The sequence below is a fragment of the Ranitomeya variabilis genome, chromosome 8 (assembly GCF_051348905.1).
Source record: "Ranitomeya variabilis isolate aRanVar5 chromosome 8, aRanVar5.hap1, whole genome shotgun sequence".
Classification (NCBI taxonomy): Eukaryota; Metazoa; Chordata; class Amphibia; order Anura; family Dendrobatidae; genus Ranitomeya; species Ranitomeya variabilis.
Window position 1 is genome coordinate 146,275,906 of NC_135239.1, and position 26,627 is coordinate 146,302,532.

General features: G+C 45.4%; 1 protein-coding gene across 3 annotated transcripts in view; it reads left to right on the top strand.

Annotated features, from left to right (window-relative positions):
* GUCY2C (guanylate cyclase 2C) overlaps positions 1–26,627 on the top strand; it is a 1,047,636-nt gene that overhangs the window by 622,596 nt on the left and 398,413 nt on the right. For all 3 annotated transcript variants that reach the window (XM_077277787.1, XM_077277788.1, XM_077277789.1), the window contains exons 14-15: positions 2,370–2,438; positions 2,693–2,797. In XM_077277787.1, coding sequence (XP_077133902.1) covers positions 2,370–2,438; positions 2,693–2,797 — 174 coding nt within the window. The remainder of the gene's footprint in view (positions 1–2,369; positions 2,439–2,692; positions 2,798–26,627) is intronic.

Consider the following 26,627-nt stretch of genomic DNA (forward strand, 5'->3'; position numbering starts at 1 on the left):
ATTTCTCTGGTGGTTTCTTGCCGGTCTACAATGTTATCTGATGCCTCTCAGTGCTTGTTCCTGCTTCTAGACAACTGCTAGATAAGCTGGACTTTTGTCCATGTTTCATTTTGCTTATTTGTTCCAGTTCACAGCTGAAGTTTTGTTACTGTGTCTGGAAAGCTCTCGTTGATCAGGGATTGCTACTCTGGCGTTATGAGTTAATGCCAGAGTTTAAGGTAATCTCTGGATGGTGTTTTGTTAGTGTTTTTCTGCTGACCATGAAAGTATACTATCTGTCTTCTGCTATCTAGTAAGCGGACCTCAAATTTGCTTAGACTATTTTCCTGCTGCGTTTGTTGTTTCATCTGAACTCACCGTCATTATATGTGGGGGGCTACTGTCTTCTTTGGAATATTTCTCTAGAGGTGAGCCAGGTCTTATATTTCCCTCTGCTAGCTATTTAGGTCTTAGGCCAGAGCTGGGCATCTAGCTATAAATAGGAAATGCTACCTGGCTATTTCTAGTTGCGCGGCAGGCTTAGTTCATGGTCAGTATAGTTCCATCTTCCGAGAGCTTGTCCCTCAATAGGCTTGCTATGATCTCTGCCTGCAGAGATCATGACAGCATAGCCTTCATTATGAATTAGGCCCTTCTATGTATACTATATGGTGGCCCGATTCTAACGCATCGGGTATTCTAGAATACGTATGCGTAGTGTATAGCACAGCCCACGTAGTATATTGTGCAGCCCACGCAGTACATTGCGCAGCCCACACAGTGCATTGGGCAGCCCACGCAGCACATTGCGCAGCCCACGTAGCACATTGCGCAGCCCACGTAGTACATTGCGCAGCCCACGCAGTACATTGCGCAGCCCACGCAGTACATTGCGCAGCCAAGGCAGTACATTGCGCAGCCAGCGCAGTACATTGCGCAGCCAATGCAGTACATTGCGCAGCCCACATTGTATATTGTGCAGCCCACGTTGTATATTGCGCAGCCCACGTAGTATATTGCGCTGCCCATGTTGTATATTGCACAGCCCACATTGTGTATTGTGCAGCCCACGTAGTATATTGTGCAGTCCATGTAGTATATTGCGCAGCCCACGTAGTATATTGTGCAGCCCACGTTGTATATTACGCAGCCCATGTTGTACATTGTGCAGCCCACGTAGTATATTGAGCAGCCCACGTAGTATATTGCGCAGTCCATTTAGTATATTGCGCAGCCCACGTTGTATATTGTGCAGCCCACATTGTATATTGCGCAGACCACATTGTATATTGCGCAGACCACGTTGTATATTGTGCAGCCCACATTGTATATTGCGCAGCCCACATTGTATATTGCACAGCCCACGTAGTATATTGTGCAGCCCACGTTGTATATTGCGCAGCCCACATTGTATATTGCGCAGCCCACGTTGTATATTGTGCAGCCCACGTTGTATATTGTGCAGCCCACGTAGTATATTGCACAGCCCACGTAGTATATTGCGCAGCCCACGTAGTATATTGCACAGCCCACGTAGTATATTGCACAGCCCACATAGTATATTGCGCAGCCCACGTAGTATATTGCGCAGCCCAGGTTGTATATTGCGCAGCCCACGTTGTATATTGCGCAGCCCACGTAGTATATTGCGCAGCCCACATTGTATATTGAACAGCCCATGTATATAGCAATGTGGGCATGATATTCCTGTTAAAAAAAAAAATAATTAAAATAAAAAATAGTTATATACTCACCTTCCGTTGGCGCCTGGATCCAGGAAGCGGTTACCGACGCTTGGGATCCACCGAGGCTCCGCGGAGCCGCTCGCGCCAGACGCCATCTTCTGTTCCCAGGATGCATTGCGAAATTACCCAGAAGACTTAGCGGTCTCGCGAGACCGCTAAGTCTTCTGGGTAATTTCGCAATGCATCGCCAGGAACGGAAGAAGGCGGCCGGCGCGAGCGGCTCGGCGGACTACGGAGTGTGAGTATAGCAGGTTTTTTGTTTTTTTATTATTTTTAACATTACATTTTTTTACTATTGGTGCCGCATAGGCAGCCTCAATAGTAAAAAATTGGGGACACACAGGGTTAATAGCAGCGGTTACGGAGTGCGTTACCCGCAGGGAGTAAGGATTGGTCGTGGCAATGGTCGTGGGCGTTCTGCCACGACCAATTAACGACTTGGATTCCATGACAGACAGAGGCCGCGACCAATGAATATCCGTGACAGACACACAGAAAGACAGACAGAAAGACAGAAAGACGGAAGTGACCTTTAGACAATTATATAGTAGATGATATATCATTTTTTGGTTTCCCTAAGTATCATTAATAAAACTGTTAGTTTTGTTTCTTTTGCAACATTTACATTACTAATATTTTTTGAAGGTTATCATATTGAAAGACTTGAAACATGATGGGAATTTTACTGAGAAGCAGAAAATGGAGCTCAACAAGGTAAGCCTTGTTATGATATTAGTTAGGATAGCATAGCTTTGAGGTGGTAAATGTGTTTGCTTTGCTTTTAAGAAAAGGCCAATTTACTCCAGTGGTTAGCTGAATTCCATTATGCAATGTATATGATAATGTCAATCAGCAATTTTCTATGATAATAAATGTATATTTTCTCACATATTCATGTTTCACTATAAGCTTGAAATCTGTGTAACTGCACTGTTAATAGTAACATTAAATACTTTGTAACCCTTTAGCTTCTACAGATAGATTATTACAACCTGACAAAATTCTATGGAACGGTGAAGAAGGATGCAATGATATATGGCGTTATTGAATACTGTGAAAGAGGATCACTTCGAGTAAGCTCGTTCTGAATGTTTATTTAATATTTACTTACATTTAAGCCACTTATGGTACAATGAAATTATAATTGAAACATGCGTCCAGCTAATCATTTTTTATTCATTAAAACATAGTGGTAATGAAAACAGTGATTCTATATGAGCTTCTACCTCATCCACTTCTGCTTGCAATCAGGATTCAGGACCATTCTTGTGGTGATTACAGCAATCTCACAAGTCCATATACTGTATATGTATATACCGTATATAAAATCTGAATCCTAAAAGTTAAAATAGACTTAAACCCTTCCCTCTTTAATTGCTGTTTAACCTCATAAATGTGGCTATAAATCACTAAAAATGGCATTTAGGTGGCACAATCCTGCTGGGGAATACTTTTAAGTGTACATCACCCCCTCCATTGACTCGATCCTGGATCCCATTGGGTTCCCATGGTAACTGTGCGTCTGCTGAAGGCTCCTGTGTCCACCTTCTTGGTACTCCCGTGGAACAGAGCTGAGTCGGTGGTTTTTACTATAAAGAGTAGTATTGTAGTATGCAATACACACAAACAGATGATTTTAGGTTCATGTCCCTTATGGGAAATAAAAAGTAAAGTTAAAAACTAAAAAGCTTAAATATATATATACTGTATATACTGCTTAAAAAAAATAAAGGGAACACTTAAACAACAGAATATAACATGCTGTTGTGCAAATGGAATAGACAACAGATGGAAATTATTGCCAATTATGAAGACACACTCAATAAAGGAATGGTTCTGCAGGTGGGGGACCACAGACCACAAGTCAGTACCAATCATTCTGGCTGATGTTTTGGACACTTTTGAATGTTGGTTGTGCTTTCGCACTTGTGGTAGAATGAGAAGGACTCTACAACACACACAAGTGGCTCAGGCAGTGCAGCTCATCCAGGATGGCACATCAATGCGAGCTATGGAAAAAAGGTTTGCTGTGTCAGTCAGCGTAGTGTCCTGGGGCTGGAGGCGCTACTAGAAGACAGGCCAGTACACTAGGAGATGTGGAGGGGGCCGTAGGACAGCAACAACCCATTAGCAGGACCGCTACCTCAGCCTTTGTGCAAGGAGGAACAGAAGGAGCTCTGCCAGAGCCCTGCAAAATGACCACCCACAGGCCACAAATGTGCATGTGTCAGCACAAACAGTTAAAAACCGACTCCATGAGGGTGGTCTGAGTGCCCGACGTCCACAGATGGGGGTTGTGCTCACAGCCCAACACCATGTATTTGCCACAAAACACCAGGATTGTCAAATTCGCCACTTGCACCTTGTGCTCTTCACAGATGACAGCAGGTTCACACTGAGCACATGTGACAGACGTGACAGAGTATAGAGACGCTGTGCAGAGCGATCTACTGCCTACAAAATCCTTCAACATGACCAGTTTGGCAGTGGGTCAGTAATGGTGTGGGGTGACATTTCATTGGAGGGCCGCACAGCCCTCCATGTGCTCGTCAGAGGTAGCCTGACTGCCATTAGGTACCAAGATGAGATCCTCAGACCCCTTGTGAGACCATTTGCTGGTGCGGTTGGCCCTGGGTTTCTCCTAATGCAAGACAATGCCAGACCTCATGTGGCTGGAGTGTGTCAGCAGTTCCTGAAAAATGAAGGCATTGAAGCTATGGACTGGCCTGCCCATTCCCCAGACCTGAATCCAATTGAACACATCTGGGACATCATGTGTCGCTCCATCCACCAATGTCACGTTGCACCACAGACTGTCCAGGAGTTGGCTGTTATGATCTGGTGGCCTAAGAGCAGCATGAGACGTACTCTGGAGAAGGTGGTACCTGTACTGACCGCAGACCCTGAACTTAACACCGCAACTAGAAGTAGCCGTGGAATGTACCTAGCAATCCATGGACATCTCGACACAGCCGGAGGACTAATTACCCCTAAAGATAGAAAAGGGAAAACTATCTTGCCTCAGAGAAAATTCCCAAAGGATAGGCAGCCCCCCACAAATATTGACTGTGAGAGGAGAGGGAAAAAACACACACAGTGAAATCAGAATTTAGCAAAGGAGGCCACTTCTAGCTAAATAGAAAGGATAGGACAGAGTACTATGCGGTCAGTATTAAAACACTAGAAAATATCCACCACAGAAAATACAAAAACTCCACAGCTAACTAAAGATATGGAGGGTATATCTGCATCTCCAGAGATACCAGCTTGGCTAAACAAATCCTTATACAGACCAAGCTGGACAAGACAAAAAACATGGAAAAGAACTGAACAATAAGGCCACAGCATGTGGACAGCAAAAAATCAAGGCCAGAACTTATCTTTGTTGAAAAGAACTGCAAAGCAGGAGAGACCAGGCAGAGATGTGAATCCTCCAGGAACAATGGACAACTGGCACTGACTAAAGGGTGAAGCAAGACTAAATAGCCCAGTCAGATTTGCAAAAAGTGAACTGTTGTGAATTCTGCTCTTGGGCTCCCTCCGGTGGTTGTAAGTGGTAGCGCTGCTGTCTCTGAATCACAGCATTTATCAGGTGTGTTCACTTTTTTGCAATTGTGACTGGGCTATTTAGTCTTGCTTCACCCTTTAGTCAGTGCCAGTTGTCCATTGTTCCTGGAGGATTCACATCTCTGCCTGGTCTCTCCTGCTTTGCAGTTCTTTTCATCAAAGATAAGTTCTGGCCTTGATTTTTTGCTGTCCACATGCTGTGGCCTTATTGTTCAGTTCTTTTCCATGTTTTTTGCCTTGTCCAGCTTGGTCTGTATAAGGATTTGTTTAGCCAAGCTGGTATCTCTGGAGATGCAGATGTACCCTCCATATCTTTAGTTAGCTGTGAAGTTTTTTTATTTTCTGTGGTGGATATTTTCTAGTGTTTTAATACTGACCGCATAGTACTCCGTCCTATCCTTTCTATTTAGCTAGAAGTGGCCTCCTTTGCTAAATTCTGATTTCAGTCTGTGTATGTTTTTTCCCTCTCCTCTCACAGTCAATATTTGTAGGGGGCTGCCTATCCTTTGGGAATTTTCTCTGAGGCAAGATAGTTTTCCCTTTTCTATCTCTAGGGGTTATTAGTCCTCCGGCTGTGTCGAGATGTCCAGGGAGTGCTAGGTACATTCCACGGCTACTTCTAGTTGCGGTGTTAAGTTCAGGGTCTGCGGTCAGTACAGGTACCACCTTCTCCAGAGTACGTCTCATGCTGCTCTTAGGCCACCAGATCATAACAGTACAACTGGCCAACAATGAGTTAACCGCATCTCAGAAGAAGGGAAGGAAAGTGCTGAGCCATTTTTTTTTCTGTAGTCTGTTGTGTTTTTTTTTTTCTTCCCTCTTTACCTCTGGGTGGCTCAGGAGTTCGGTGCTGGTATGGATGTTCAGGGATTGGTTTCTCGTGTGGATCAACTTGTTGCTAGAGTACAGGGTATTTCCGATTATATCCTTCAGGCTCTGGTTTTAGAGCCTAGAATTCCAACTCCTGATTTGTTTTTTGAAGATAGGTCCAAATTTCTGAGCTTTAAAAATAACTGTAAACTGTTTTTTGCTCTGAAACCCCGTTCCTCTGGTGATCCCATCCAGCAGGTTAAAATTGTTATATCTCTGCTGCGTGGTGACCCCCAGGATTGGGTATTTGCCCTGGAACCTGGGAATCTGGCATTGCTTAATGTAGACAGACACCTTTTTTCAGGAGCTTGGGTTATAGTATGATGAAGCTAATTCAGTGGATCATGCTGAGAAGACCTTGTTGGCCCTGTCTCAGGGTCAAGAAGCGGCAGAATCATATTGCCAGAAATTTAGAAAATGGTCTGTGCTGACTAAATGGAATGAGGATGCCTTGGCGGCAATCTTCAGAAAGGGTCTTTCTGAATCTGTTAAAGATGTTATGGTGGGGTTCCCCACGCCTGCTGGTCTGAGTGATTCCATGTCTCTGGCCATTCAGATTGATTGGCGCTTGCGCGAGCGCAGAGTTGTGCACACTATGGCATTGTCTTCCGAGCGGAGTCCTAAGCCTATGCAGTGTGATAGGATTGTGTCTAGAGCTGAACGACAAGGATTCAGATGTCAGAATAGGTTGTGTTTTTACTGCGGCGATTCTGCTCATGTTATTTCTGATTGCCCTAAGCGTACCAAGAGAATCGCTAGTTCTGTTACCATCAGTACTGTACAACCTAAATTTCTGTTATCTGTGACCCTGATCTGCTCATTATCGTCATTTTCTGTCATGGCATTTGTGGATTCAGGCGCCGCTCTAAACTTAATGGACTTAGAATTTGCCAGATATTGTGGTTTCCCCTTGCAGCCTTTGCAGAGTCCTATTCCTTTCAGGGGCATTGATGCTACACCGTTGGCTAAAAATAAACCTCAGTTTTGGACACAGCTGACCATGTGCATGGCGCCAGCCCATCAGGAAGATTGTCGTTTTCTGGTGTTGCATAATTTGCATGATGCTATTGTGCTGGGTTTCCCATGGTTACAGGTGCATAATCCGGTATTAGATTGGAAATCTATGTCTGTGACTAGTTGGGGTTGTCAGGGGGTTCATGGTGACGTTCCTTTGATGTCAATTGCCTCCTCCCCCTCTTCTGAATTTCCTGAGTTTTTGTCAGATTTCCAGGATGTATTCAATGAGTCCAAGTCCAGTTCCCTTCCACCGCATAGGGACAGTGATTGTGCTATTGACTTGATTCCAGGCTGTAAGTTCCCTAAGGGCCGACTTTTCAGCCTGTCTGTGCCAGAACATACCGCCATGCGGAGCTATGTTAAGGAGTCCTTGGAGAAGGGGCATATTCGGCCATCTTCTTCACCATTGGGAGCAGGTTTTTTTTTTGTTGCCAAAAAAGATGGCTCCTTGAGACCCTGTTTTGATTATCGCCTCTTGAATAAGATCACGGTCAAATTCCAATACCCTTTGCCTTTGCTTTCTGATCTGTTTGCTAGGATTAAGGGGGCTAGTTGGTTTACTAAGATTGATCTTCGAGGGGCATATAATCTTGTTCGTATTAAGCAGGGTGACGAATGGAAAACTGCGTTTATTACACTCGAAGGCCATTTTGAAAACCTTGTGATGCCATTCGGACTCTCTAATGCTCCATCTGTGTTTCAGTCCTTCATGCATGATATATTTCGGAATTATCTTGATAAATTCATGATTGTATATTTGGATGATATTTTGATTTTTTCAGATGATTGGGAGTCTCATGTGAAACAAGTCAGGATGGTATTTCAGATCCTTTGTGATAATGCCTTGTTTGTGAAGGGGTCTAAGTGCCTCTTTGGAGTACAGAAGATTTCTTTTTTGGGCTTCATTTTTTCTCCCTCATCTATAGAAATGGATCCGGTTAAGGTTCAGGCCATTCATGATTGGATCCAGCCCACATCCGTGAAGAGCCTTCAGAAATTTTTGGGCTTTGCTAATTTTTATCGCCGTTTCATTGCCAACTTCTCCAGTGTGGTTAAGCCCCTGACCGATTTGACGAAGAAAGGCGCTGATGTGACGAATTGGTCCTCTGCGGCTGTTTCTGCCTTTCAGGAGCTTAAATGCCAATTTACTTCTGCCCCTGTGTTGCGTCAGCCGGATGTTTCTCTTCCTTTTCAGGTTGAGGTTGACGCTTCTGAGATTGGGGCAGGGGCCGTTCTGTCTTAGAGGAATTCTGATGGTTCCTTCATGAAACCGTGTGCCTTCTTTTCTCCAAAGTTTTCACCTGCGGAACGCAATTATGATGTCGGCAATCGTGAGTTGTTGGCTATGAAGTGGGCATTTGAGGAGGGGCGACATTGGCTTGAGGGGGCCAGGCACCGTATTGTGGTCTTGACCGATCATAAGAATCTGATTTATCTCGAGTCTGCCAAACGGCTGAATCCTAGACAGGCCCGATGGTCCCTGTTTTTCTCCCGTTTTGATTTTGTGGTCTCGTATCTTCCGGGTTCTAAGAATGTTAAGGCTGATGCCCTCTCTAGGAGCTTTTTGCCTGATTCTCCTGGGGTCCTTGAGCCGGTCGGTATTCTGAAGGAAGGGGTGATTCTTTCTGCCATCTCCCTTGATTTACGACTGGTTCTTCAGGAATTTCAGGCTGATAAACCTGACCGCTGTCCAGTGGGGAAATTGTTTGTTTCTGACAGATGGACTAGTAAAGTGATTTCGGAGGTTCATTGTTCTGTGTTAGCTGGTCTTCCTGGGATTTTTGGTACCAGAGATTTGGTTGGTAGGTCCTTTTGGTGGCCTTCTTTGTCACGGGATGTGCGTTCTTTTGTGCAGTCCTGTGGGACTTGTGCGCGGGCCAAGCCTTGCTGTTCCCACGCTAGTGGGTTGCTTTTGCCTTTGCCGGTCCCTGAGAGGCCTTGGACGCATATTTCTATGGATTTTATTTCGGATCTTCCGGTTTCCCAGTAGATGTCAGTTATCTGGGTGGTTTGTGACCGGTTTTCTAAGATGGTTCATTTGGTACCTTTGCCTAAGTTGCCTTCCTCTTCTGATTTGGTTCCGTTGTTTTTTCAGCATGTGGTTTGTTTGCATGGTATTCCGGAGAATATTGTGTCCGATAGAGGTTCCCAGTTTGTTTCTAGGTTTTGGCGGGCCTTTTGTGCTAGGCTGGGCATTGATTTGTCTTTTTCTTCCGCATTTCATCCTCAGACAAATGGCCAAACCGAGCGAACTAATCAGACTTTGGAAACTTATTTGAGATGCTTTGTGTCTGCTGATCAGGATGATTGGGTGGCTTTCTTGCCATTGGCCGAGTTTACCCTTAATAATCAGGCTAGTTCTGCTACCTTGGTTTCACCCTTCTTTTGTAACTCTGGTTTTCATCCTCGTTTTTCTTCGGGGCAGGTTGAGGCTTCTGATTGTCCTGGGGTGGACTCTGTGGTTGACAGGTTGCAGCAAATTTGGGCTCATGTTGGTGACAATTTGGTGTTGTTTCAGGAGGGGGCTAAGCGTTTTGCTAACCGTCGTCGGTGTGTTGGTTCCCGGCTTCGGGTTGGGGATTTGGTCTGGTTGTCTTCCCGTCATGTCCCTATGAAGGTTTCTTCCCCTAAGTTTAAGCCTCGGTTTATTGGCCCTTATAGGATTTCTGAGATTATCAATCCAGTGTCTTTTCGTTTGGCCCTTCCGGCCTCTTTTTCCATCCATAATGTTTTTCATAGATCTTTGTTGCGGAAATATGTGGTGCCAGTTGTTCCCTCTGTTGATCCTCCTGCCCCGGTGTTGATTGATGGGGAGTTGGAGTATGTGGTTGAGAAGATTTTGGATTCTCGTTTTTTGAGGCGGAAGCTTCAGTATCTTGTCAAATGGAAGGGTTATGGCCAGGAGGATAATTCTTGGGTTGTTGCCTCCGATGTTCATGCTGATGATTTGGTTTGTGCCTTTCATTTGGCTCATCCGGATCGGCCTGGGGGCTCTGGTGAGGGTTCGGTGACCCCTCCTCAAGGGGGGGTACTGTTGTGAATTCTGCTCTTGGGCTCCCTCTGGTGGTTGTAAGTGGTAGCGCTGCTGTCTCTGAATCACAGCATTTATCAGGTGTGTTCACTTTTTTGCAATTGTGACTGGGCTATTTAGTCTTGCTCCCCCCTTAGTCAGTGCCAGTTGTCCATTGTTCCTGGAGGATTCACATCTCTGCCTGGTCTCTCCTGCTTTGCAGTTCTTTTCATCAAAGATAAGTTCTGGCCTTGATTTTTTGCTGTCCACATGCTGTGGCCTTATTGTTCAGTTCTTTTCCATGTTTTTTGTCTTGTCCAGCTTGGTCTGTATAAGGATTTGTTTAGCCAAGCTGGTATCTCTGGAGATGCAGATGTACCCTCCATATCTTTAGTTAGCTGTGGAGTTTTTGTATTTTCTGTGGTGGATATTTTCTAGTGTTTTAATACTGACCGCATAGTACTCTGTCCTATCCTTTCTATTTAGCTAGAAGTAGCCTCCTTTGCTAAATTCTGATTTCAGTCTGTGTATGTTTTTTCCCTCTCCTCTCACAGTCAATATTTGTGGGGGGCTGCCTATCCTTTGGGAATTTTATCTGAGGCAAGATAGTTTTCCCTTTTCTATCTCTAGGGGTAATTAGTCCTCCGGCTGTGTCGAGATGTCCAGGGAGTGCTAGGTACATTCCACGGCTACTTCTAGTTGCGGTGTTAAGTTCAGGGTCTGCGGTCAGTACAGGTACCGCCTTCTCCAGAGTACGTCTCATGCTGCTCTTAGGCCACTAGATCATAACAGTGAACACACCTGATAAATGCTGCGATTCAGAGAGAGCAGCGCTACCACTTACAACCACCGGAGGGAGCCCAAGAGCAGAATTCACAACAGTACCCCCCCTTGAGGAGGGGTCACCGAACCCTCACCAGAGCCCCCAGGCCGATCCGGACGAGCCAAATGAAAGGCACGAACCAAATCATCAGCATTAACATCGGAGGCAACAACCCAAGAATTATCCTCCTGGCCATAAACCTTCCATTTGACAAGATACTGAAGCTTCCGCCTCGAAAAATGAGAATCCAAAACCTTCTCAACCACATACTCCAACTCCCCATCAATCAACACCGGGGCAGGAGGATCAACAGAGGGAACAACGGGCACCACATATTTCCGCAACAAAGATCTATGAAAAACATTATGGATGGAAAAAGAGGCTGGAAGGGCCAAACGAAAAGACACTGGATTGATAATCTCAGAAATCCTATAAGGGCCAATAAACTGAGGCTTAAACTTAGGGGAAGAAACCTTCATAGGGACATGACGGGAAGACAACCAGACCAAATCCCCAACCCGAAGCCGGGAACCAACACACCGACGACGGTTAGCAAAACGCTGAGCCCCCTCCTGAGACAACACCAAATTGTCAACAACATGAGCCCAAATTTGCTGCAACCTGTCAACCACAGAGTCCACCCCAGGACAATCAGAAGGCTCAACCTGCCCCGAAGAAAAACGAGGATGAAAACCAGAGTTACAAAAGAAGGGTGCAACCAAGGTAGCAGAACTAGCCCGATTATTAAGGGCAAACTCAGCCAATGGCAAGAAAGCCACCCAATCATCCTGATCAGCAGACACAAAGCATCTCAAATAAGTTTCCAAAGTCTGATTAGTTCGCTCAGTTTGGCCATTTGTCTGAGGATGAAATGCGGAAGAAAAAGACAAATCAATGCCCAGCCTAGCACAAAAGGCCCGCCAAAACCTAGAAACAAACTGGGAACCTCTATCGGACACAATATTCTCCGGAATGCCATGTGTCATGGTTCTCAATGGCAAGAGAACGTAATTAAGCATACAAAAGGACTAGCTCTTGGAAGATGGGAACTCGAGCTGACCATGAGCTAAACCTACCGCACAACTAACAGTGGCCGGGTAGCGTGCCTACGTTTTATCCCTAGACGCCCAGCGCCAGCCGGAGAACTGACTGACCCTAGCAGAGGAAAATACAGACCTGGCTTACCTCTAGAGAAATTTTCCCCAAAAGGCAGACAGTAGCCCCCACATATATTGGCGGTGATTTTAGAGGAAAATGACATACGAAGTATGAAGATAGGTTTAGCAAATTGAGGTCCGCTTACTAGATAGTAGGAAGACAGAAAAGGGAACTTCACAGTCAGCTGAAAACCCTTTCAAAATACCATCCTGAAATTACTTTAAGACTCTAACATCAACTCATGACACCAGAGTGGCAATTTCAGCTCACAAGAGCTTCCAGCCTCAGAAATATTCAATCACAGAGAACTGGAACAAAAATGCAAAACAAACTTAGGACAACAAGTCCAACTTAGCTGATAGTAGTCTAGGAGCAGGAACATGCAACAGAAAGGCTTCTGGTAACATTGTTGGCCGGCATAGAAATGACTGAGGAGCAAGGCTAAATAGAAAACTCCCACATACTGATGGAAAACAGGTGAACAGAGGAGATGAAGCACACAAGTGCAGTACCACCAGAAACCACCGGGGGAGCCCAGAAACCAAATTCACAACAGCCATGCAAACGAACCACATGCTGAAAAAACAACGGAACCAAATCAGAAGAGGAAGGCAACTTAGGCAAAGGTACCATATGAACGATCTTAGAAAACCGGTCACAAACCACCCAGATAACTGACATCCTCTGGGAAACCGGAAGATCCGTAATAAAATCCATAGAAATATGCGTCCAAGGCCTCTCAGGGACCGGCAAAGGCAAAAGCAACCCAATAGCGCGGGAACAGCAAGGCTTGGCCTGCGCACAAGTCCCACAGGACTGCACAAAAGAACGCACATCCCGTGACAAAGGCCACCAAAAAGGACCTACCAACCAAATTTCTGGTACCAAAAATCCCCGGATGACCAGCTAACACAGAACAATGAACCTCCGAAATCACTTTACTAGTCCATCTGTCAGGAACAAACAATTTCCCCACTGGACAGTGGTCAGGTTTATCAGCCTGAAATTCCTGAAGAACCCATCGTAAATCAGGGGAGATGGCAGAAAGAATCACCCCTTCCTTCAGAATACCGACCGGCTCAAGGATCCCAGGAGAATCAGGCAAAAAGCTCCTAGAGAGGGCATCAGCCTTAACATTCTTAGAACCCGGAAGATACGAGACCACAAAATCAAAACGGGAGAAAAACAGGGACCATCGGGCCTGTCTAGCATTCAGCCGTTTGGCAGACTCGAGATAAATCAGATTCTTATGATCGGTCAAGACCACAATACGGTGCTTGGCCCCCTCAAGCCAATGTCGCCCCTCCTCAAATGCCCACTTCATAGCCAACAACTCACGATTGCCGACATCATAATTGCGTTCCGCAGGCGAAAACTTTGGAGAAAAGAAGGCACACGGTTTCATGAAGGAACCATCAGAATTCCTCTAAGACAGAACGGCCCCTGCCCCAATCTCAGAAGCGTCAACCTCAACCTGAAAAGGAAGAGAAACATCCGGCTGACGCAACACAGGGGCAGAAGTAAATTGGCATTTAAGCTCCTGAAAGGCAGAAACAGCCGCAGAGGACCAATTCGTCACATCAGCGCCTTTCTTCGTCAAATCGGTCAGGGGCTTAACCACACTGGAGAAGTTGGCAATGAAACGGCGATAAAAATTAGCAAAGCCCAAAAATTTCTGAAGGCTCTTCACGGATGTGGGCTGGATCCAATCATGAATGGCCTGAACCTTAACCGGATCCATTTCTATAGATGAGGGAGAAAAAATGAAGCCCAAAAAAGAAATCTTCTGTACTCCAAAGAGGCACTTAGACCCCTTCACAAACAAGGCATTACTTAGTTACATAGTTACATAGTTTCATAGTTACATAGTTATTAAGGTTGAAGGAAGACTTTAAGTCCATCTAGTTCAACCCATAGCCTAACATGCCCTAACATGTTGATCCAGGGGAAGGCAAAAAAACCCCATGTGGTAAGAGTAAGCTCCACCATGGGGAAAAAAATTCCTTCCCGACCCCACATACGGCAATCAGATTAGTTCCCTGGATCAACGCCTTATCAAGGAATATAATATATATACCCTGTAACATTATACTTTTCCAGAAAGGTATCCAGTCCCCTCTTAAATTTAAGTAATGAATCACTCATTACAACATCACACGGCAGAGAGTTCCATAGTCTCACTGCTCTTACAGTAAAGAATCCGCGTCTGTTATTATGCTTAAACCTTTTTTCCTCCAGACTTAGAGGATGCCCCCTTGTCCCTGTCACCGTTCTATGATTAAAAAGATCATCAGAAAGGTCTTTGTACTGTCCCCTCATATATTTATACATTAACATAAGATCACCCCTTAGCCTTCGATTTTCCAAACTAAATAGCCCCAAGTGTAATAACCTATCTTGGTATTGCAGACCCCCAGTCCTCTAATAACCTTGGTCGCTCTTCTCTGCACCCGCTCCAGTTCAGCTATGTCTTTCTTATACACCGGAGACCAGAACTGTGCACAGTATTCTAAGTGTGGTCGCACTAGTGACTTGTATAGAGGTAAAATTATGTTCTCCTCATGAGCATCTATGCCTCTTTTAATGCATCCCATTATTTTATTTGCCTTTGTAGCAGCTGCCTGACACTGGCCACTGAATATGAGTTTGTCATCCACCCATACACCCAGGTCTTTTTCATTGACGGTTTTGCCCAGAGTTTTAGAATTAAGCACATAGTTATACATCTTATTACTTCTACCCAAGTGCATGACCTTATATTTATCCCCATTAAAGCTCATTTGCCATTTATCAGCCCAAGCTTCTAGTTTACATAAATCATCCTGTAATATAAAATTGTCCTTCTCTGTATTGATTACCCTGCAGAGTTTAGTGTCATCTGCAAATATTGAAATTCTACTCTGAATGCCCCCTACAAGGTCATTAATAAATATTGTTGTGAATTTGGATTCTGGGCTCCCCCGGTGGCTACTGGTGGAATTGAACTGGTGTCTTCATCTTCTCTGTTCACCTGTTCCCATCAAGATGTGGGAGTCGCTATATAACCTTGCTGCTCTGTTAGTTGCTTGCCGGTCAACAATGTTATCAGAAGCCTCTCTGTGCTTGTTCCTGCTCCTAGACAACTACTAGATAAGTTGGACTCTTGTCCATGTTTGTTTTTGCATTTTTGTTCCAGTTCACAGCTGTAGTTCCGTTACTGTGTCTGGAAAGCTCTTGTGAACAGGAATTGCCACTCTGGTGTTATGAGTTAATGCCAGAGTTTTAAAGTAATTTCTGGATGGTATTTTGATAGGGTTTTCAGCTGACCATGAAAGTGTCCTTTCTGTCTTCTGCTATGTAGTAAGTGGACCTCAAATTTGCTAAACCTATTTTCATACTACGTTTGTTATTTCATCTTGATTCACCGCCAATACATGTGGGGGGCCTCTGTCTCCTTTCGGGGTATTTCTCTAGAGGTGAGCTAGGACTAATATTTTCCTCTGCTAGCATTATTTAGTCCTCCGGCTGGTGCTGGGCATCTAGAATCAACGTAGGCATGCTACCCGGCCACTGCTAGTTGTGCGTTAGGTTTAGTTCATGGTCAGCTCAGTTCCCATCTTCCAAGAGCTAGTTCCTATATATGCTGATGCTATGTTCTCTTGCCATTGAGAACATGACAGTTTGACCGGCCACTAAAGGGTTAAAATCCTTGGCTGAGAAAGGAGAGAAATAAGAAGTCTGCTGAGATTTTTTTTTTTTTTTTTTTGGCTCTGTGTCCACCTGTTTGTAATGGATCTTCAGAGTGTAACTGCAGGTTTGAATAATCTCGCCACGAAGGTACAAAATTTGCAAGACTTTGTTTGTCATGCACCTGTATCTGAGCCGAGAATTCCTTTGCCGGAATTTTTCTCGGGGAATAGATCTGGGTTTCAGAATTTTCGAAATAATTGCAAATTATTTTTGTCCCTGAAATTTCGCTCTGCCGGAGACCCTGCACAGCAGGTCAGGATTGTGATTTCCTTGCTCCGGGGCGACCCTCAAGACTGGGCTTTTTCATTGACACCAGGGGATCCTGCGTTGCTCAATGTGGATGCGTTTTTTCTGGCCTTGGGGTTGCTTTATGACGAACCTCATTTGGAGCTTCAGGCAGAAAAAACTTTGATGTCCCTATCTCAGGGACAAGATGAAGCGGAAATTTACTGCCAAAGATTCCGTAAATGGTCTGTGCTTACTCAGTGGAATGAGTGCGCCCTGGCGGCGACTTTTAGAGAGGGTCTCTCTGATGCCATTAAGGATGTTATGGTGGGGTTCCCTGTGCCTGCGGGTCTGAATGAGTCCATGACAATGGCTATTCAGATCGATAGGCGTTTGCGGGAGCGCAAACCAGTGCACCATCTGGCGGTGTCCACTGAGAAGTCGCCAGAGAGTATGCAGTGTGATAGAATTCTGTCCCGAAGCGAGCGGCAGAATTTTAGACGGAAAAATGGGTTGTGTTTCTATTGTGGTGATTCTACTCATGTTATATCAGCATGCTCTAAGCGCACTAAAAAGCTTGATAAATCTGTTTCCATTTGCACCTTACCGTCTAAGTTTATTCTATCTGTGACCCTGATTTGCTCTTTGTCATCTATTACCACGGACGCCTATGTCGACTCTGGCGCCGCTTTGAGTCTTATGGATTGGTCCTTTGCCAATCGCTGTGGGTATGATTTAGAGCCTTTGGAGACTCCTATTCCTCTGAAGGGGATTGACTCCACCCCATTGGCTAATAATAAACCACAATACTGGACACAAGTAACTATGCGTATTAATCCGGATCACCAGGAGATTATTCGCTTTCTGGTGCTGTATAATCTACATGATGATTTGGTGCTAGGATTGCCTTGGCTGCAATCTCACAACCCAGTCCTCGACTGGAGTGCTATGTCTGTGTTGAGCTGGGGATGTAAGGGGGCTCATGGGGATGTACCTGTGGTTTCCATTTCATCATCTATTCCCTCTGAAATTCCTGAGTTCCTGTCTGACTATCGTGACGTCTTTGAAGAATCCAAGCTTGGTTCGTTACCTCCGCACCGAGAGTGCGATTGTGCCATAGATTTAATCCCGGGTAGTAAATACCCAAAGGGTCGTTTATTTAATCTGTCTGTGCCTGAACATGCTGCTATGCGAGAATATATAAAGGAGTCCTTGGAAAAGGGACATATTCGTCCATCGTCATCTCCCTTAGGAGCCGGTTTTTTCTTTGTGTCAAAAAAAGACGGCTCTTTGAGACCATGTATCGATTATCGGCTTTTGAATAAAATCACTGTTAAATATCAATACCCATTGCCGTTGCTGACTGATTTGTTTGCTCGCATAAAGGGGGCCAAGTGGTTCTCTAAGATTGACCTTCGTGGGGCGTATAATTTGGTGCGAATCAGGCAGGGGGATGAGTGGAAAACCGCATTTAATACGCCCGAGGGCCACTTTGAGTATTTAGTGATGCCTTTTGGTCTTTCAAATGCTCCGTCAGTTTTCCAGTCCTTTATGCATGATATTTTTCGCGATTATTTGGATAAATTTATGATTGTGTATCTGGATGATATTCTGATTTTTTCGGATGACTGGGACTCTCATGTCCAGCAAGTCAGGAGGGTTTTCCAGGTTTTGCGGTCTAATTCTTTGTGTGTGAAGGGTTCTAAGTGTGTTTTTGGGGTACAGAGGATTTCCTTTTTGGGATATATTTTTTCTCCCTCTTCCATTGAAATGGATCCTGTCAAGGTTCAAGCTATTTGTGATTGGACGCAGCCCTCTTCTCTTAAGAGTCTTCAGAAATTTTTGGGCTTTGCTAACTTTTATCGTCGATTTATTGCTGGTTTTTCGGATATTGCTAAGCCATTGACCGATTTGACTAAAAAGGGTGCTGATGTTGCTGATTGGTCCCCTGATGCTGTGGAGTCCTTTCGGGAGCTTAAGCGCCGTTTTTCCTCTGCCCCTGTGTTGCGTCAGCCTGATGTTGCTCTACCTTTTCAGGTTGAGGTCGACGCTTCTGAGATCGGAGCTGGGGCAGTGTTGTCACAGAAAAGTTCTGACTGCTCCGTGATGAGGCCTTGTGCCTTCTTTTCCCGTAAATTTTCGCCCGCTGAGCGGAATTATGATGTTGGGAATCGGGAGCTTTTGGCCATGAAGTGGGCTTTTGAGGAGTGGCGCCATTGGCTTGAGGGGGCCAGACATCAGGTGGTGGTATTGACTGACCACAAAAATTTGATTTATCTTGAGACCGCCAGGCGCCTGAATCCTAGACAGGCGCGCTGGTCATTATTTTTCTCTCGGTTTAATTTTGTGGTGTCATACCTACCGGGTTCTAAGAATGTTAAGGCGGATGCCCTTTCTAGGAGTTTTGAGCCTGACTCGCCTGGTAACTCTGAGCCAACAGGTATCCTTAAGGATGGAGTGGTATTGTCAGCCGTTTCTCCAGACCTGCGGCGGGCCTTGCAGGAGTTTCAGGCGGATAGACCGGATCGTTGCCCACCTGATAAACTGTTTGTTCCTGATGATTGGACCAGTAGAGTCATCTCTGAGGTTCATTCTTCTGCGTTGGCAGGTCATCCTGGCATTTTTGGTACCAGGGATTTGGTGGCAAGGTCCTTCTGGTGGCCTTCCCTGTCACGAGATGTGCGAGGCTTTGTACAGTCTTGTGACGTTTGTGCTCGGGCCAAGCCTTGTTGTTCTCGGGCTAGTGGATTATTGTTGCCCTTGCCTATTCCTAAGAGGCCTTGGACGCACATCTCGATGGATTTTATTTCAGATCTGCCTGTTTCTCAGAAGATGTCTGTCATCTGGGTGGTGTGTGACCGTTTCTCTAAGATGGTCCATTTGGTTCCTCTGCCCAAGTTGCCTTCTTCTTCCGAGTTGGTTCCTCTGTTTTTTCAAAATGTTGTTCGTTTGCATGGTATTCCTGAGAATATCATTTCGGACAGAGGGACCCAATTCGTGTCTAGATTTTGGCGGGCATTCTGTGCTAGGATGGGCATAGATTTATCTTTTTCGTCCGCTTTCCATCCTCAGACGAATGGCCAGACCGAGCGGACTAATCAGACCCTGGAGACATATCTGAGGTGTTTTGTGTCTGCTGACCAGGATGATTGGGTTGCTTTTTTGCCATTGGCAGAGTTCGCTCTCAATAATCGGGCCAGCTCTGCCACTTTGGTGTCCCCGTTTTTCTGTAATTCGGGGTTTCATCCTCGATTTTCCTCTGGTCAGGTGGAATCTTCGGATTGTCCTGGAGTGGATGCTGTGGTGGAGAGATTGCATCAGATCTGGGGGCAGGTGGTGGACAATTTGAGGTTGTCCCAGGAGAAGACTCAGCTTTTTGCCAACCGCCACCGTCGTGTTGGTCCTCGGCTTTGTGTTGGGGATTTGGTGTGGTTGTCTTCTCGTTTTGTCCCTATGAGGGTCTCTTCTCCTAAGTTTAAGCCTCGGTTCATCGGCCCGTATAAGATATTGGAGATTCTTAACCCTGTTTCCTTCCGTTTGGACCTCCCTGCATCCTTTTCTATTCATAACGTTTTTCATCGGTCATTATTGCGCAGGTATGAGGTACCGGTTGTGCCTTCCGTTGAGCCTCCTGCTCCGGTGTTGGTTGAGGGTGAGTTGGAGTACGTTGTGGAGAAAATCTTAGACTCTCGTGTTTCCAGACGGAGACTCCAGTATCTGGTCAAGTGGAAGGGATACGGCCAGGAGGATAATTCTTGGGTGAATGCATCTGATGTTCATGCCTCTGATCTGGTTCATGCCTTTCATAGGGCCCATCCTGATCGCCCTGGTGGTTCTGGTGAGGGTTCGGTGCCCCCTCCTTGAGGGGGGGGTACTGTTGTGAATTTGGATTCTGGGCTCCCCCGGTGGCTACTGGTGGAATTGAACTGGTGTCTTCATCTTCTCTGTTCACCTGTTCCCATCAAGATGTGGGAGTCGCTATATAACCTTGCTGCTCTGTTAGTTGCTTGCCGGTCAACAATGTTATCAGAAGCCTCTCTGTGCTTGTTCCTGCTCCTAGACAACTACTAGATAAGTTGGACTCTTGTCCATGTTTGTTTTTGCATTTTTGTTCCAGTTCACAGCTGTAGTTCCGTTACTGTGTCTGGAAAGCTCTTGTGAACAGGAATTGCCACTCTGGTGTTATGAGTTAATGCCAGAGTTTTAAAGTAATTTCTGGATGGTATTTTGATAGGGTTTTCAGCTGACCATGAAAGTGTCCTTTCTGTCTTCTGCTATGTAGTAAGTGGACCTCAAATTTGCTAAACCTATTTTCATACTACGTTTGTTATTTCATCTTGATTCACCGCCAATACATGTGGGGGGCCTCTGTCTCCTTTCGGGGGTATTTCTCTAGAGGTGAGCTAGGACTAATATTTTCCTCTGCTAGCATTATTTAGTCCTCCGGCTGGTGCTGGGCATCTAGAATCAACGTAGGCATGCTACCCGGCCACTGCTAGTTGTGCGTTAGGTTTAGTTCATGGTCAGCTCAGTTCCCATCTTCCAAGAGCTAGTTCCTATATATGCTGATGCTATGTTCTCTTGCCATTGAGAACATGACAAAATATGTTAAAAAGAAGAGGGCCCAATACTGACCCCTGTTGTACCCCACTGCTAACCGCGACCCAGTCCGAGTGTGCTCCATTAATAACCACCCTTTGTTTCCTATCCCTGAGCCAGCTCTCAATCCACTTACACATATTTTCCCCTATCCCCATTATTCTCATTTTATGTAACAACCTTTTGTGTGGCACCGTATCAAAAGCTTTTGAAAAGTCCATATACACTACATCTACTGGGTTCCCTTGGTCCAGTCCGGAACTTACCTCTTCATAGAAGCTGATCAAATTAGTCTGACATGAACGGTCCCTAATAAACCCGTGCTGATACTGGGTCATGAGGTTATTCCTCTTCAGATACTCGAGTATAGCATCCCTTAGAATGCCCTCCAGGATTTTACCCACAGTAGAGGTTAAGCTTACTGGCCTATAATTTCCGAGTTCAGTTTTTGTCCCCTTTTTGAATATTGGCACCACATTTGCTATACGCCAGTCCTGTGGTACAGACCCTGTTATTATGGACTCTTTAAAGATTAAAAATAATGGTCTATCAAAGACTGTACTTAATTCCTGCAGTACTCGGGGGTGTATCCCATCCGGGCCCGGAGATTTGTCAATTTTTGTGATTTTTAGACGCCGACGTACTTCCTGCTGGGTTAAGCAGGTAACATTTAATTGGGAATTTTTATCACTAGTCATATTGGCTGCCATGGGATTTTCTTTTGTAAATACTGATGAAAAAAAGTAATTTAGCATATTGGCTTTTTCCTCATCCTCATCCACCATTTCCCCCAGACTATTTTTAAGGGGGCCAACACTATCATTTTTTAGTTTCTTACTATTTATGTAGTTAAAGAATATTTTGGGGTTATTTTTGCTCTCTCTGGCAATGAGTCTCTCTGTCTCAATCTTTGCTGCCTTGATTTGCTTTTTACAGAATTTATTTAATTTTTTGTATTTATTTAATGCCTCCTCACTACCTACTTCCTTTAATTCTCTAAATGCTTTCTTTTTGTCACTTATTGCGCCCCTTACAGCTCTATTTAGCCATATCGGTTTCCTCCTATTTCTAGTATGTTTATTCCCATACGGTATATACTGTGCACAGGTCCTATCCAGGATGCTAATAAACGTCTCCCATTTTCTTTGTGTACTTTTATGTCTCAGGATATCGTCCCAGTTAATTGCACCAAGATCCTCTCTCATCCGTTGGAAATTTGCCCTCCTGAAGTTTAGTGTCCTTGTCACCCCTCTACTACACATCTTATTAAAGGAGACATGAAAACTTATTATTTTGTGATCACTATTCCCCAAGTGACCCCCAACCCTTATATTTGATATGCGGTCTGGCCTGTTGGTTAATATTAGGTCTAGCAGTGCCCCCCTTCTTGTTGGGTCCTGAATAGTGTTGAGCGATACCGTCCGATACTTGAAAGTATCGGTATCGGAAAGTATCGGCCGATACCGGCAAAGTATCGGATCTAATCCGATACCGATACCCGATACCAATACAAGTCAATGGGACTCAAGTATCGGACGGTATCCCTGATGGTTCCCAGGGTCTGAAGGAGAGGAAACTCTCCTTCAGGCCCTGGGATCCATATTAATGTGTAAAAGAAAGAATTAAAATAAAAAATATTGCTATACTCACCTCTCCGACGCAGCCTGGACCTCACCGAGGGAACCGGCAGCGTTCTTTGCTTAAAATGCGCGCGTTTACTTCCTTCCGTGACGTCACGGCTTGTGATTGGTCGTGTGCCGCCCATGTGGCCGCGACGCGACCAATCACAGCAAGCCGTGACGTAATTTTCAGGTCCTCAATGCCTAATTCTAGGCATTCAGGATTTTAAAATTACGTTCCGGCTTGTGATTGGTCGCGTCGCGGTCACATGGGCTGCACGCAACCAATCACAAGCCGTGACGTCACGGGAGGCAGGAAACGCGCGCATTTTAAGCAAAGAACGCTGCCGGTTCCCTCGGTGAGGTCCAGGCTGCGTCGGAGAGGTGAGTATAGCAATATTTTTTATTTTAATTCTTTATTTTACACATTAATGTTGTTTCGATACCGATACCCGATACCACAAAAGTATCGGATCTCGGTATCGGAATTCCGATACCCGCAAGTATCGGCCGATACCCGATACTTGCGGTATCGGAATGCTCAACACTAGTCCTGAACCAGTTGTGAAAGGTAATTGTCTCTCATAGTTGTCAAAAACCGATTACCTTTACTGGAACTGCAGGTTTCTGTTCCCCAATCTATTTCAGGGTAGTTGAAGTCCCCCATAATAATGACTTCTCCTTGAGTCACAGCTTCATCTATTTGCTTTACAAGGATATTCTCCATTGCTTCCATTATTTTTGGAGATTTATAACAAACCCCTATCTGTTATGGTTCTCAATGGCAAGAGAACATAGCCCAGCAAACATAAGAACTAGCTCTTGGAAGGATGGAAACTAAACTGACCATGAACTAAACCTGCCGCACAACTAACAGTAGCCGGGTAGCGTAGCCTGCGTTTTATCCCTAGATGCCCAGCGCCGGCCGGAGGACTAACTAATCCTGGCAGAGGAAAATATAGTCCTGGCTCACCTCTAGAGAAATTTCCCCGAAAGGCAGACAGAGGCCCCCACAAATATTGGCGGTGATTTTAGATGAAATGACAAACGTAGTATGAAAATAGGTTTAGCAAAATTGAGGTCCGCTTACTAGATAGCAGGAAGACAGAAAGGGCACTTTCATGGTCAGCTGAAAACCCTATCAAAACACCATCCTGAAATTACTTTAAGACTCTAGTATTAACTCATAACATCAGAGTGGCAATTTCAGATCACAAGAGCTTTCCAGACACAGAAACGAAACTACAGCTGTGAACTGGAACAAAATGCAAAAACAAACAAGGACTAAAGTCCAACTTAGCTGGGAGTTGTCTAGCAGCAGGAACATGCACAGAAAGGCTTCTGATTACAATGTTGACCGGCATGGAAGTGACAGAGGAGCAAGGCTAAATAGCGACTCCCACATCCTGATGGAAACAGGTGAACAGAGAGGATGATGCACACCAGTTCAATTCCACCAGTGGCCACCGGGGGAGCCCAAAATCCAATTTCACAACACCTATCAGTAATTTATTATTTTTTCCCCCTCCCCTTATCTCCACCCACAGGGACTCTACATTTTCATTAGATTCACCTATATTATCACGCAGGATGGGTTTTAAGGTCGATTTTACATACAGACACACCCCACCCCCTCGCTTATCTGTACGGTCATTTCTGAAAAGGCTATAGCCCTGCAAGTTAACAGCCCAGTCATGGCTCTCATCCAGCCATGTTTCAGATATCCCCACCATGTCATAATTATGTTCCAACAACATTAGTTCTAATTCGTCCATTTTGTTGGCGAGGCTTCTGGCATTAGTATACATGCACTTGATGTTCCTCTCTGTACCTCTATTCTTTCTTAAATTACTAACTGTTCTAACCCCACCCCCCATGCCACCGCCACCCCCAACTTCCTTATTTGTGCCCAGGTCTCTATCTGCACTATCTTCCCCTCCTATAAAATGAATACCCTCCCCCCCAATCCCTAGTTTAAACACTCCTCCAACCTTCTAGCCATTTTCTCCCCCAGCACAGCTGCACCTTCCCCATTGAGGTGCAGCCTGTCCCTAGCGTAGAGCCTGTAGCCAACTGAGAAGTCGGCCCAGTTCTGCAGGAACCCAAACCCCTCCTTCCTACACCAATTCTTGAGCCACTTATTAACCTCCCTAATCTCCCGTTGCCTCTCTGGCGTGGCACGTGGTACAGGCAGTATTTCGGAAAATACCACGTTGGAGGTCCTTGCTTTCAGCTTGTAGCCTAATTCCCTGAAATCATCTTTAAGGACCTTCCACCTACCTCTAACTTTGTCATTTGTGCCAATGTGCACCATGACCGCTGGGTCCTCACCAGCCCCTCCCAGTAATCTGTCCACCCGATCAGCGATGTGTCGGACTCGAGCGCCAGGTAGGCAGCACACTGTCCGACGATCCCTGTCTTTGTGACAGATTGCCCTATCTGTTCCCCTGATAATTGAGTCCCCCACTACCAGCACCTGTCTGGCCTGCCCTACTCTCCTATTTCCCTCCTTACTGGAGCATTATCACGAAGGATCTGAAATACCATCCTGACTTGTTTCACATGAGACTCCCAATCATCTGAAAAAATCAAAATATCATCCAAATATACAATCATGAATTTATCAAGATAATTCCGAAATATATCATGCATGAAGGACTGAAACACAGATGGAGCATTAGAGAGTCCGAATGGCATCACAAGGTATTCAAAATGGCCTTCGGGCGTATTAAACGCAGTTTTCCATTCGTCACCCTGCTTAATACGAACAAGATTATATGCCCCTCGAAGGTCAATCTTAGTAAACCAACTAGCCCCCTTAATCCTAGCAAACAGATCAGAAAGCAAAGGCAAAGGGTATTGGAATTTGACCGTGATCTTATTCAAGAGGCGATAATCAATACAGGGTCTCAAGGAGCCATCTTTTTTGGCAACAAAAAAAAAAACCTTCTCCCAATGGGGAAGAAGATGGACGAATATGCCCCTTCTCCAAGGACTCCTTAACATAGCTCCGCATGGTGGTATGTTCTGGCACAGACAGGTTGAAAAGTCGGCCCTTAGGGAACTTACAGCCTGGAATCAAGTCAATAGCACAATCACCGTCCCTATGCGGTGGAAGGGAACTGGACTTGGGCTCATTGAATACATCCTGGAAATCTGACAAAAACTCAGGAATTTCAGAAGAGGGGGGGGAGGCAATTGACATCAAAGGAACATCACCATGAACCCCCTGACAACCCCAACTAGTCACAGACATAGATTTCCAATCTAATACCGGATTATGCACCTGTAACCATGGGAAACCCAGCACAATAGCATCATGCAAATTATGCAACACCAGAAAACGACAATCTTCCTGATGGGCTGGCGCCATGCACATGGTCAGCTGTGTCCAAAACTGAGGTTTATTTTTAGCCAACGGTGTAGCATCAATGCCCCTCAAAGGAATAGAACTCAGCAAAGACTGCAAGGGGAAACCACAACGTCTGGCAAATTCTAAGTCCATTAAGTTTAGAGCGGCGCCTGAATCCACAAATGCCATGACAGAAAATGACGATAATGAGCAGATCAGGGTCACAGATAACAGAAATTTAGGTTGTACAGTACTGATGGTAACAGAACTAGCGATTCTCTTGGTACGCTTAGGGCAATCAGAAATAACATGAGCAGAATCGCCGCAGTAAAAACACAACCTATTCTGACGTCTGAATCCTTGTCGTTCAGCTCTAGACACAATCCTATCACACTGCATAGGCTCAGGACTCCGCTCGGAAGACAATGCCATAGTGTGCACAACTCTGCGCTCGCGCATGCGCCAATGAATCTGAATGGCCAGAGACATAGAATCACTCAGATCAGCAGGCGTGGGGAACCCCACCATAACATCTTTAACGGATTCAGAAAGACCCTGTCACGCTCACGCCCTGACTGGTAGGCATGAGCTCGGGGGGTTTGTGGCCCCACTGAGCCACAAACCAGACTACCCTGGAAGGGGCGTGACTATGACAGCTGCCTGGGTTTTCACTGGAGCCCCTGATGGTGAGGTCAGGCTTGTGCAGCAGGCAGCTGCCAGGTGCCACTCCTGGGCGGTGTCTGGCTGTGGCTGCTGATCCCACTTGGGAGACAGGAATACCAGGATTGATGCAGGCATCAGGCAGGACTGGCAGAAGAGCATGGCTGAAACTCAGACTAGTAGGCTGGCACGGCTGAGACAGGGCTGGCAGAGACACAGCAGAGATCACAGGGCTGGCAGATACATGGCAGAGAACAGGGCTGGCAGAGACACA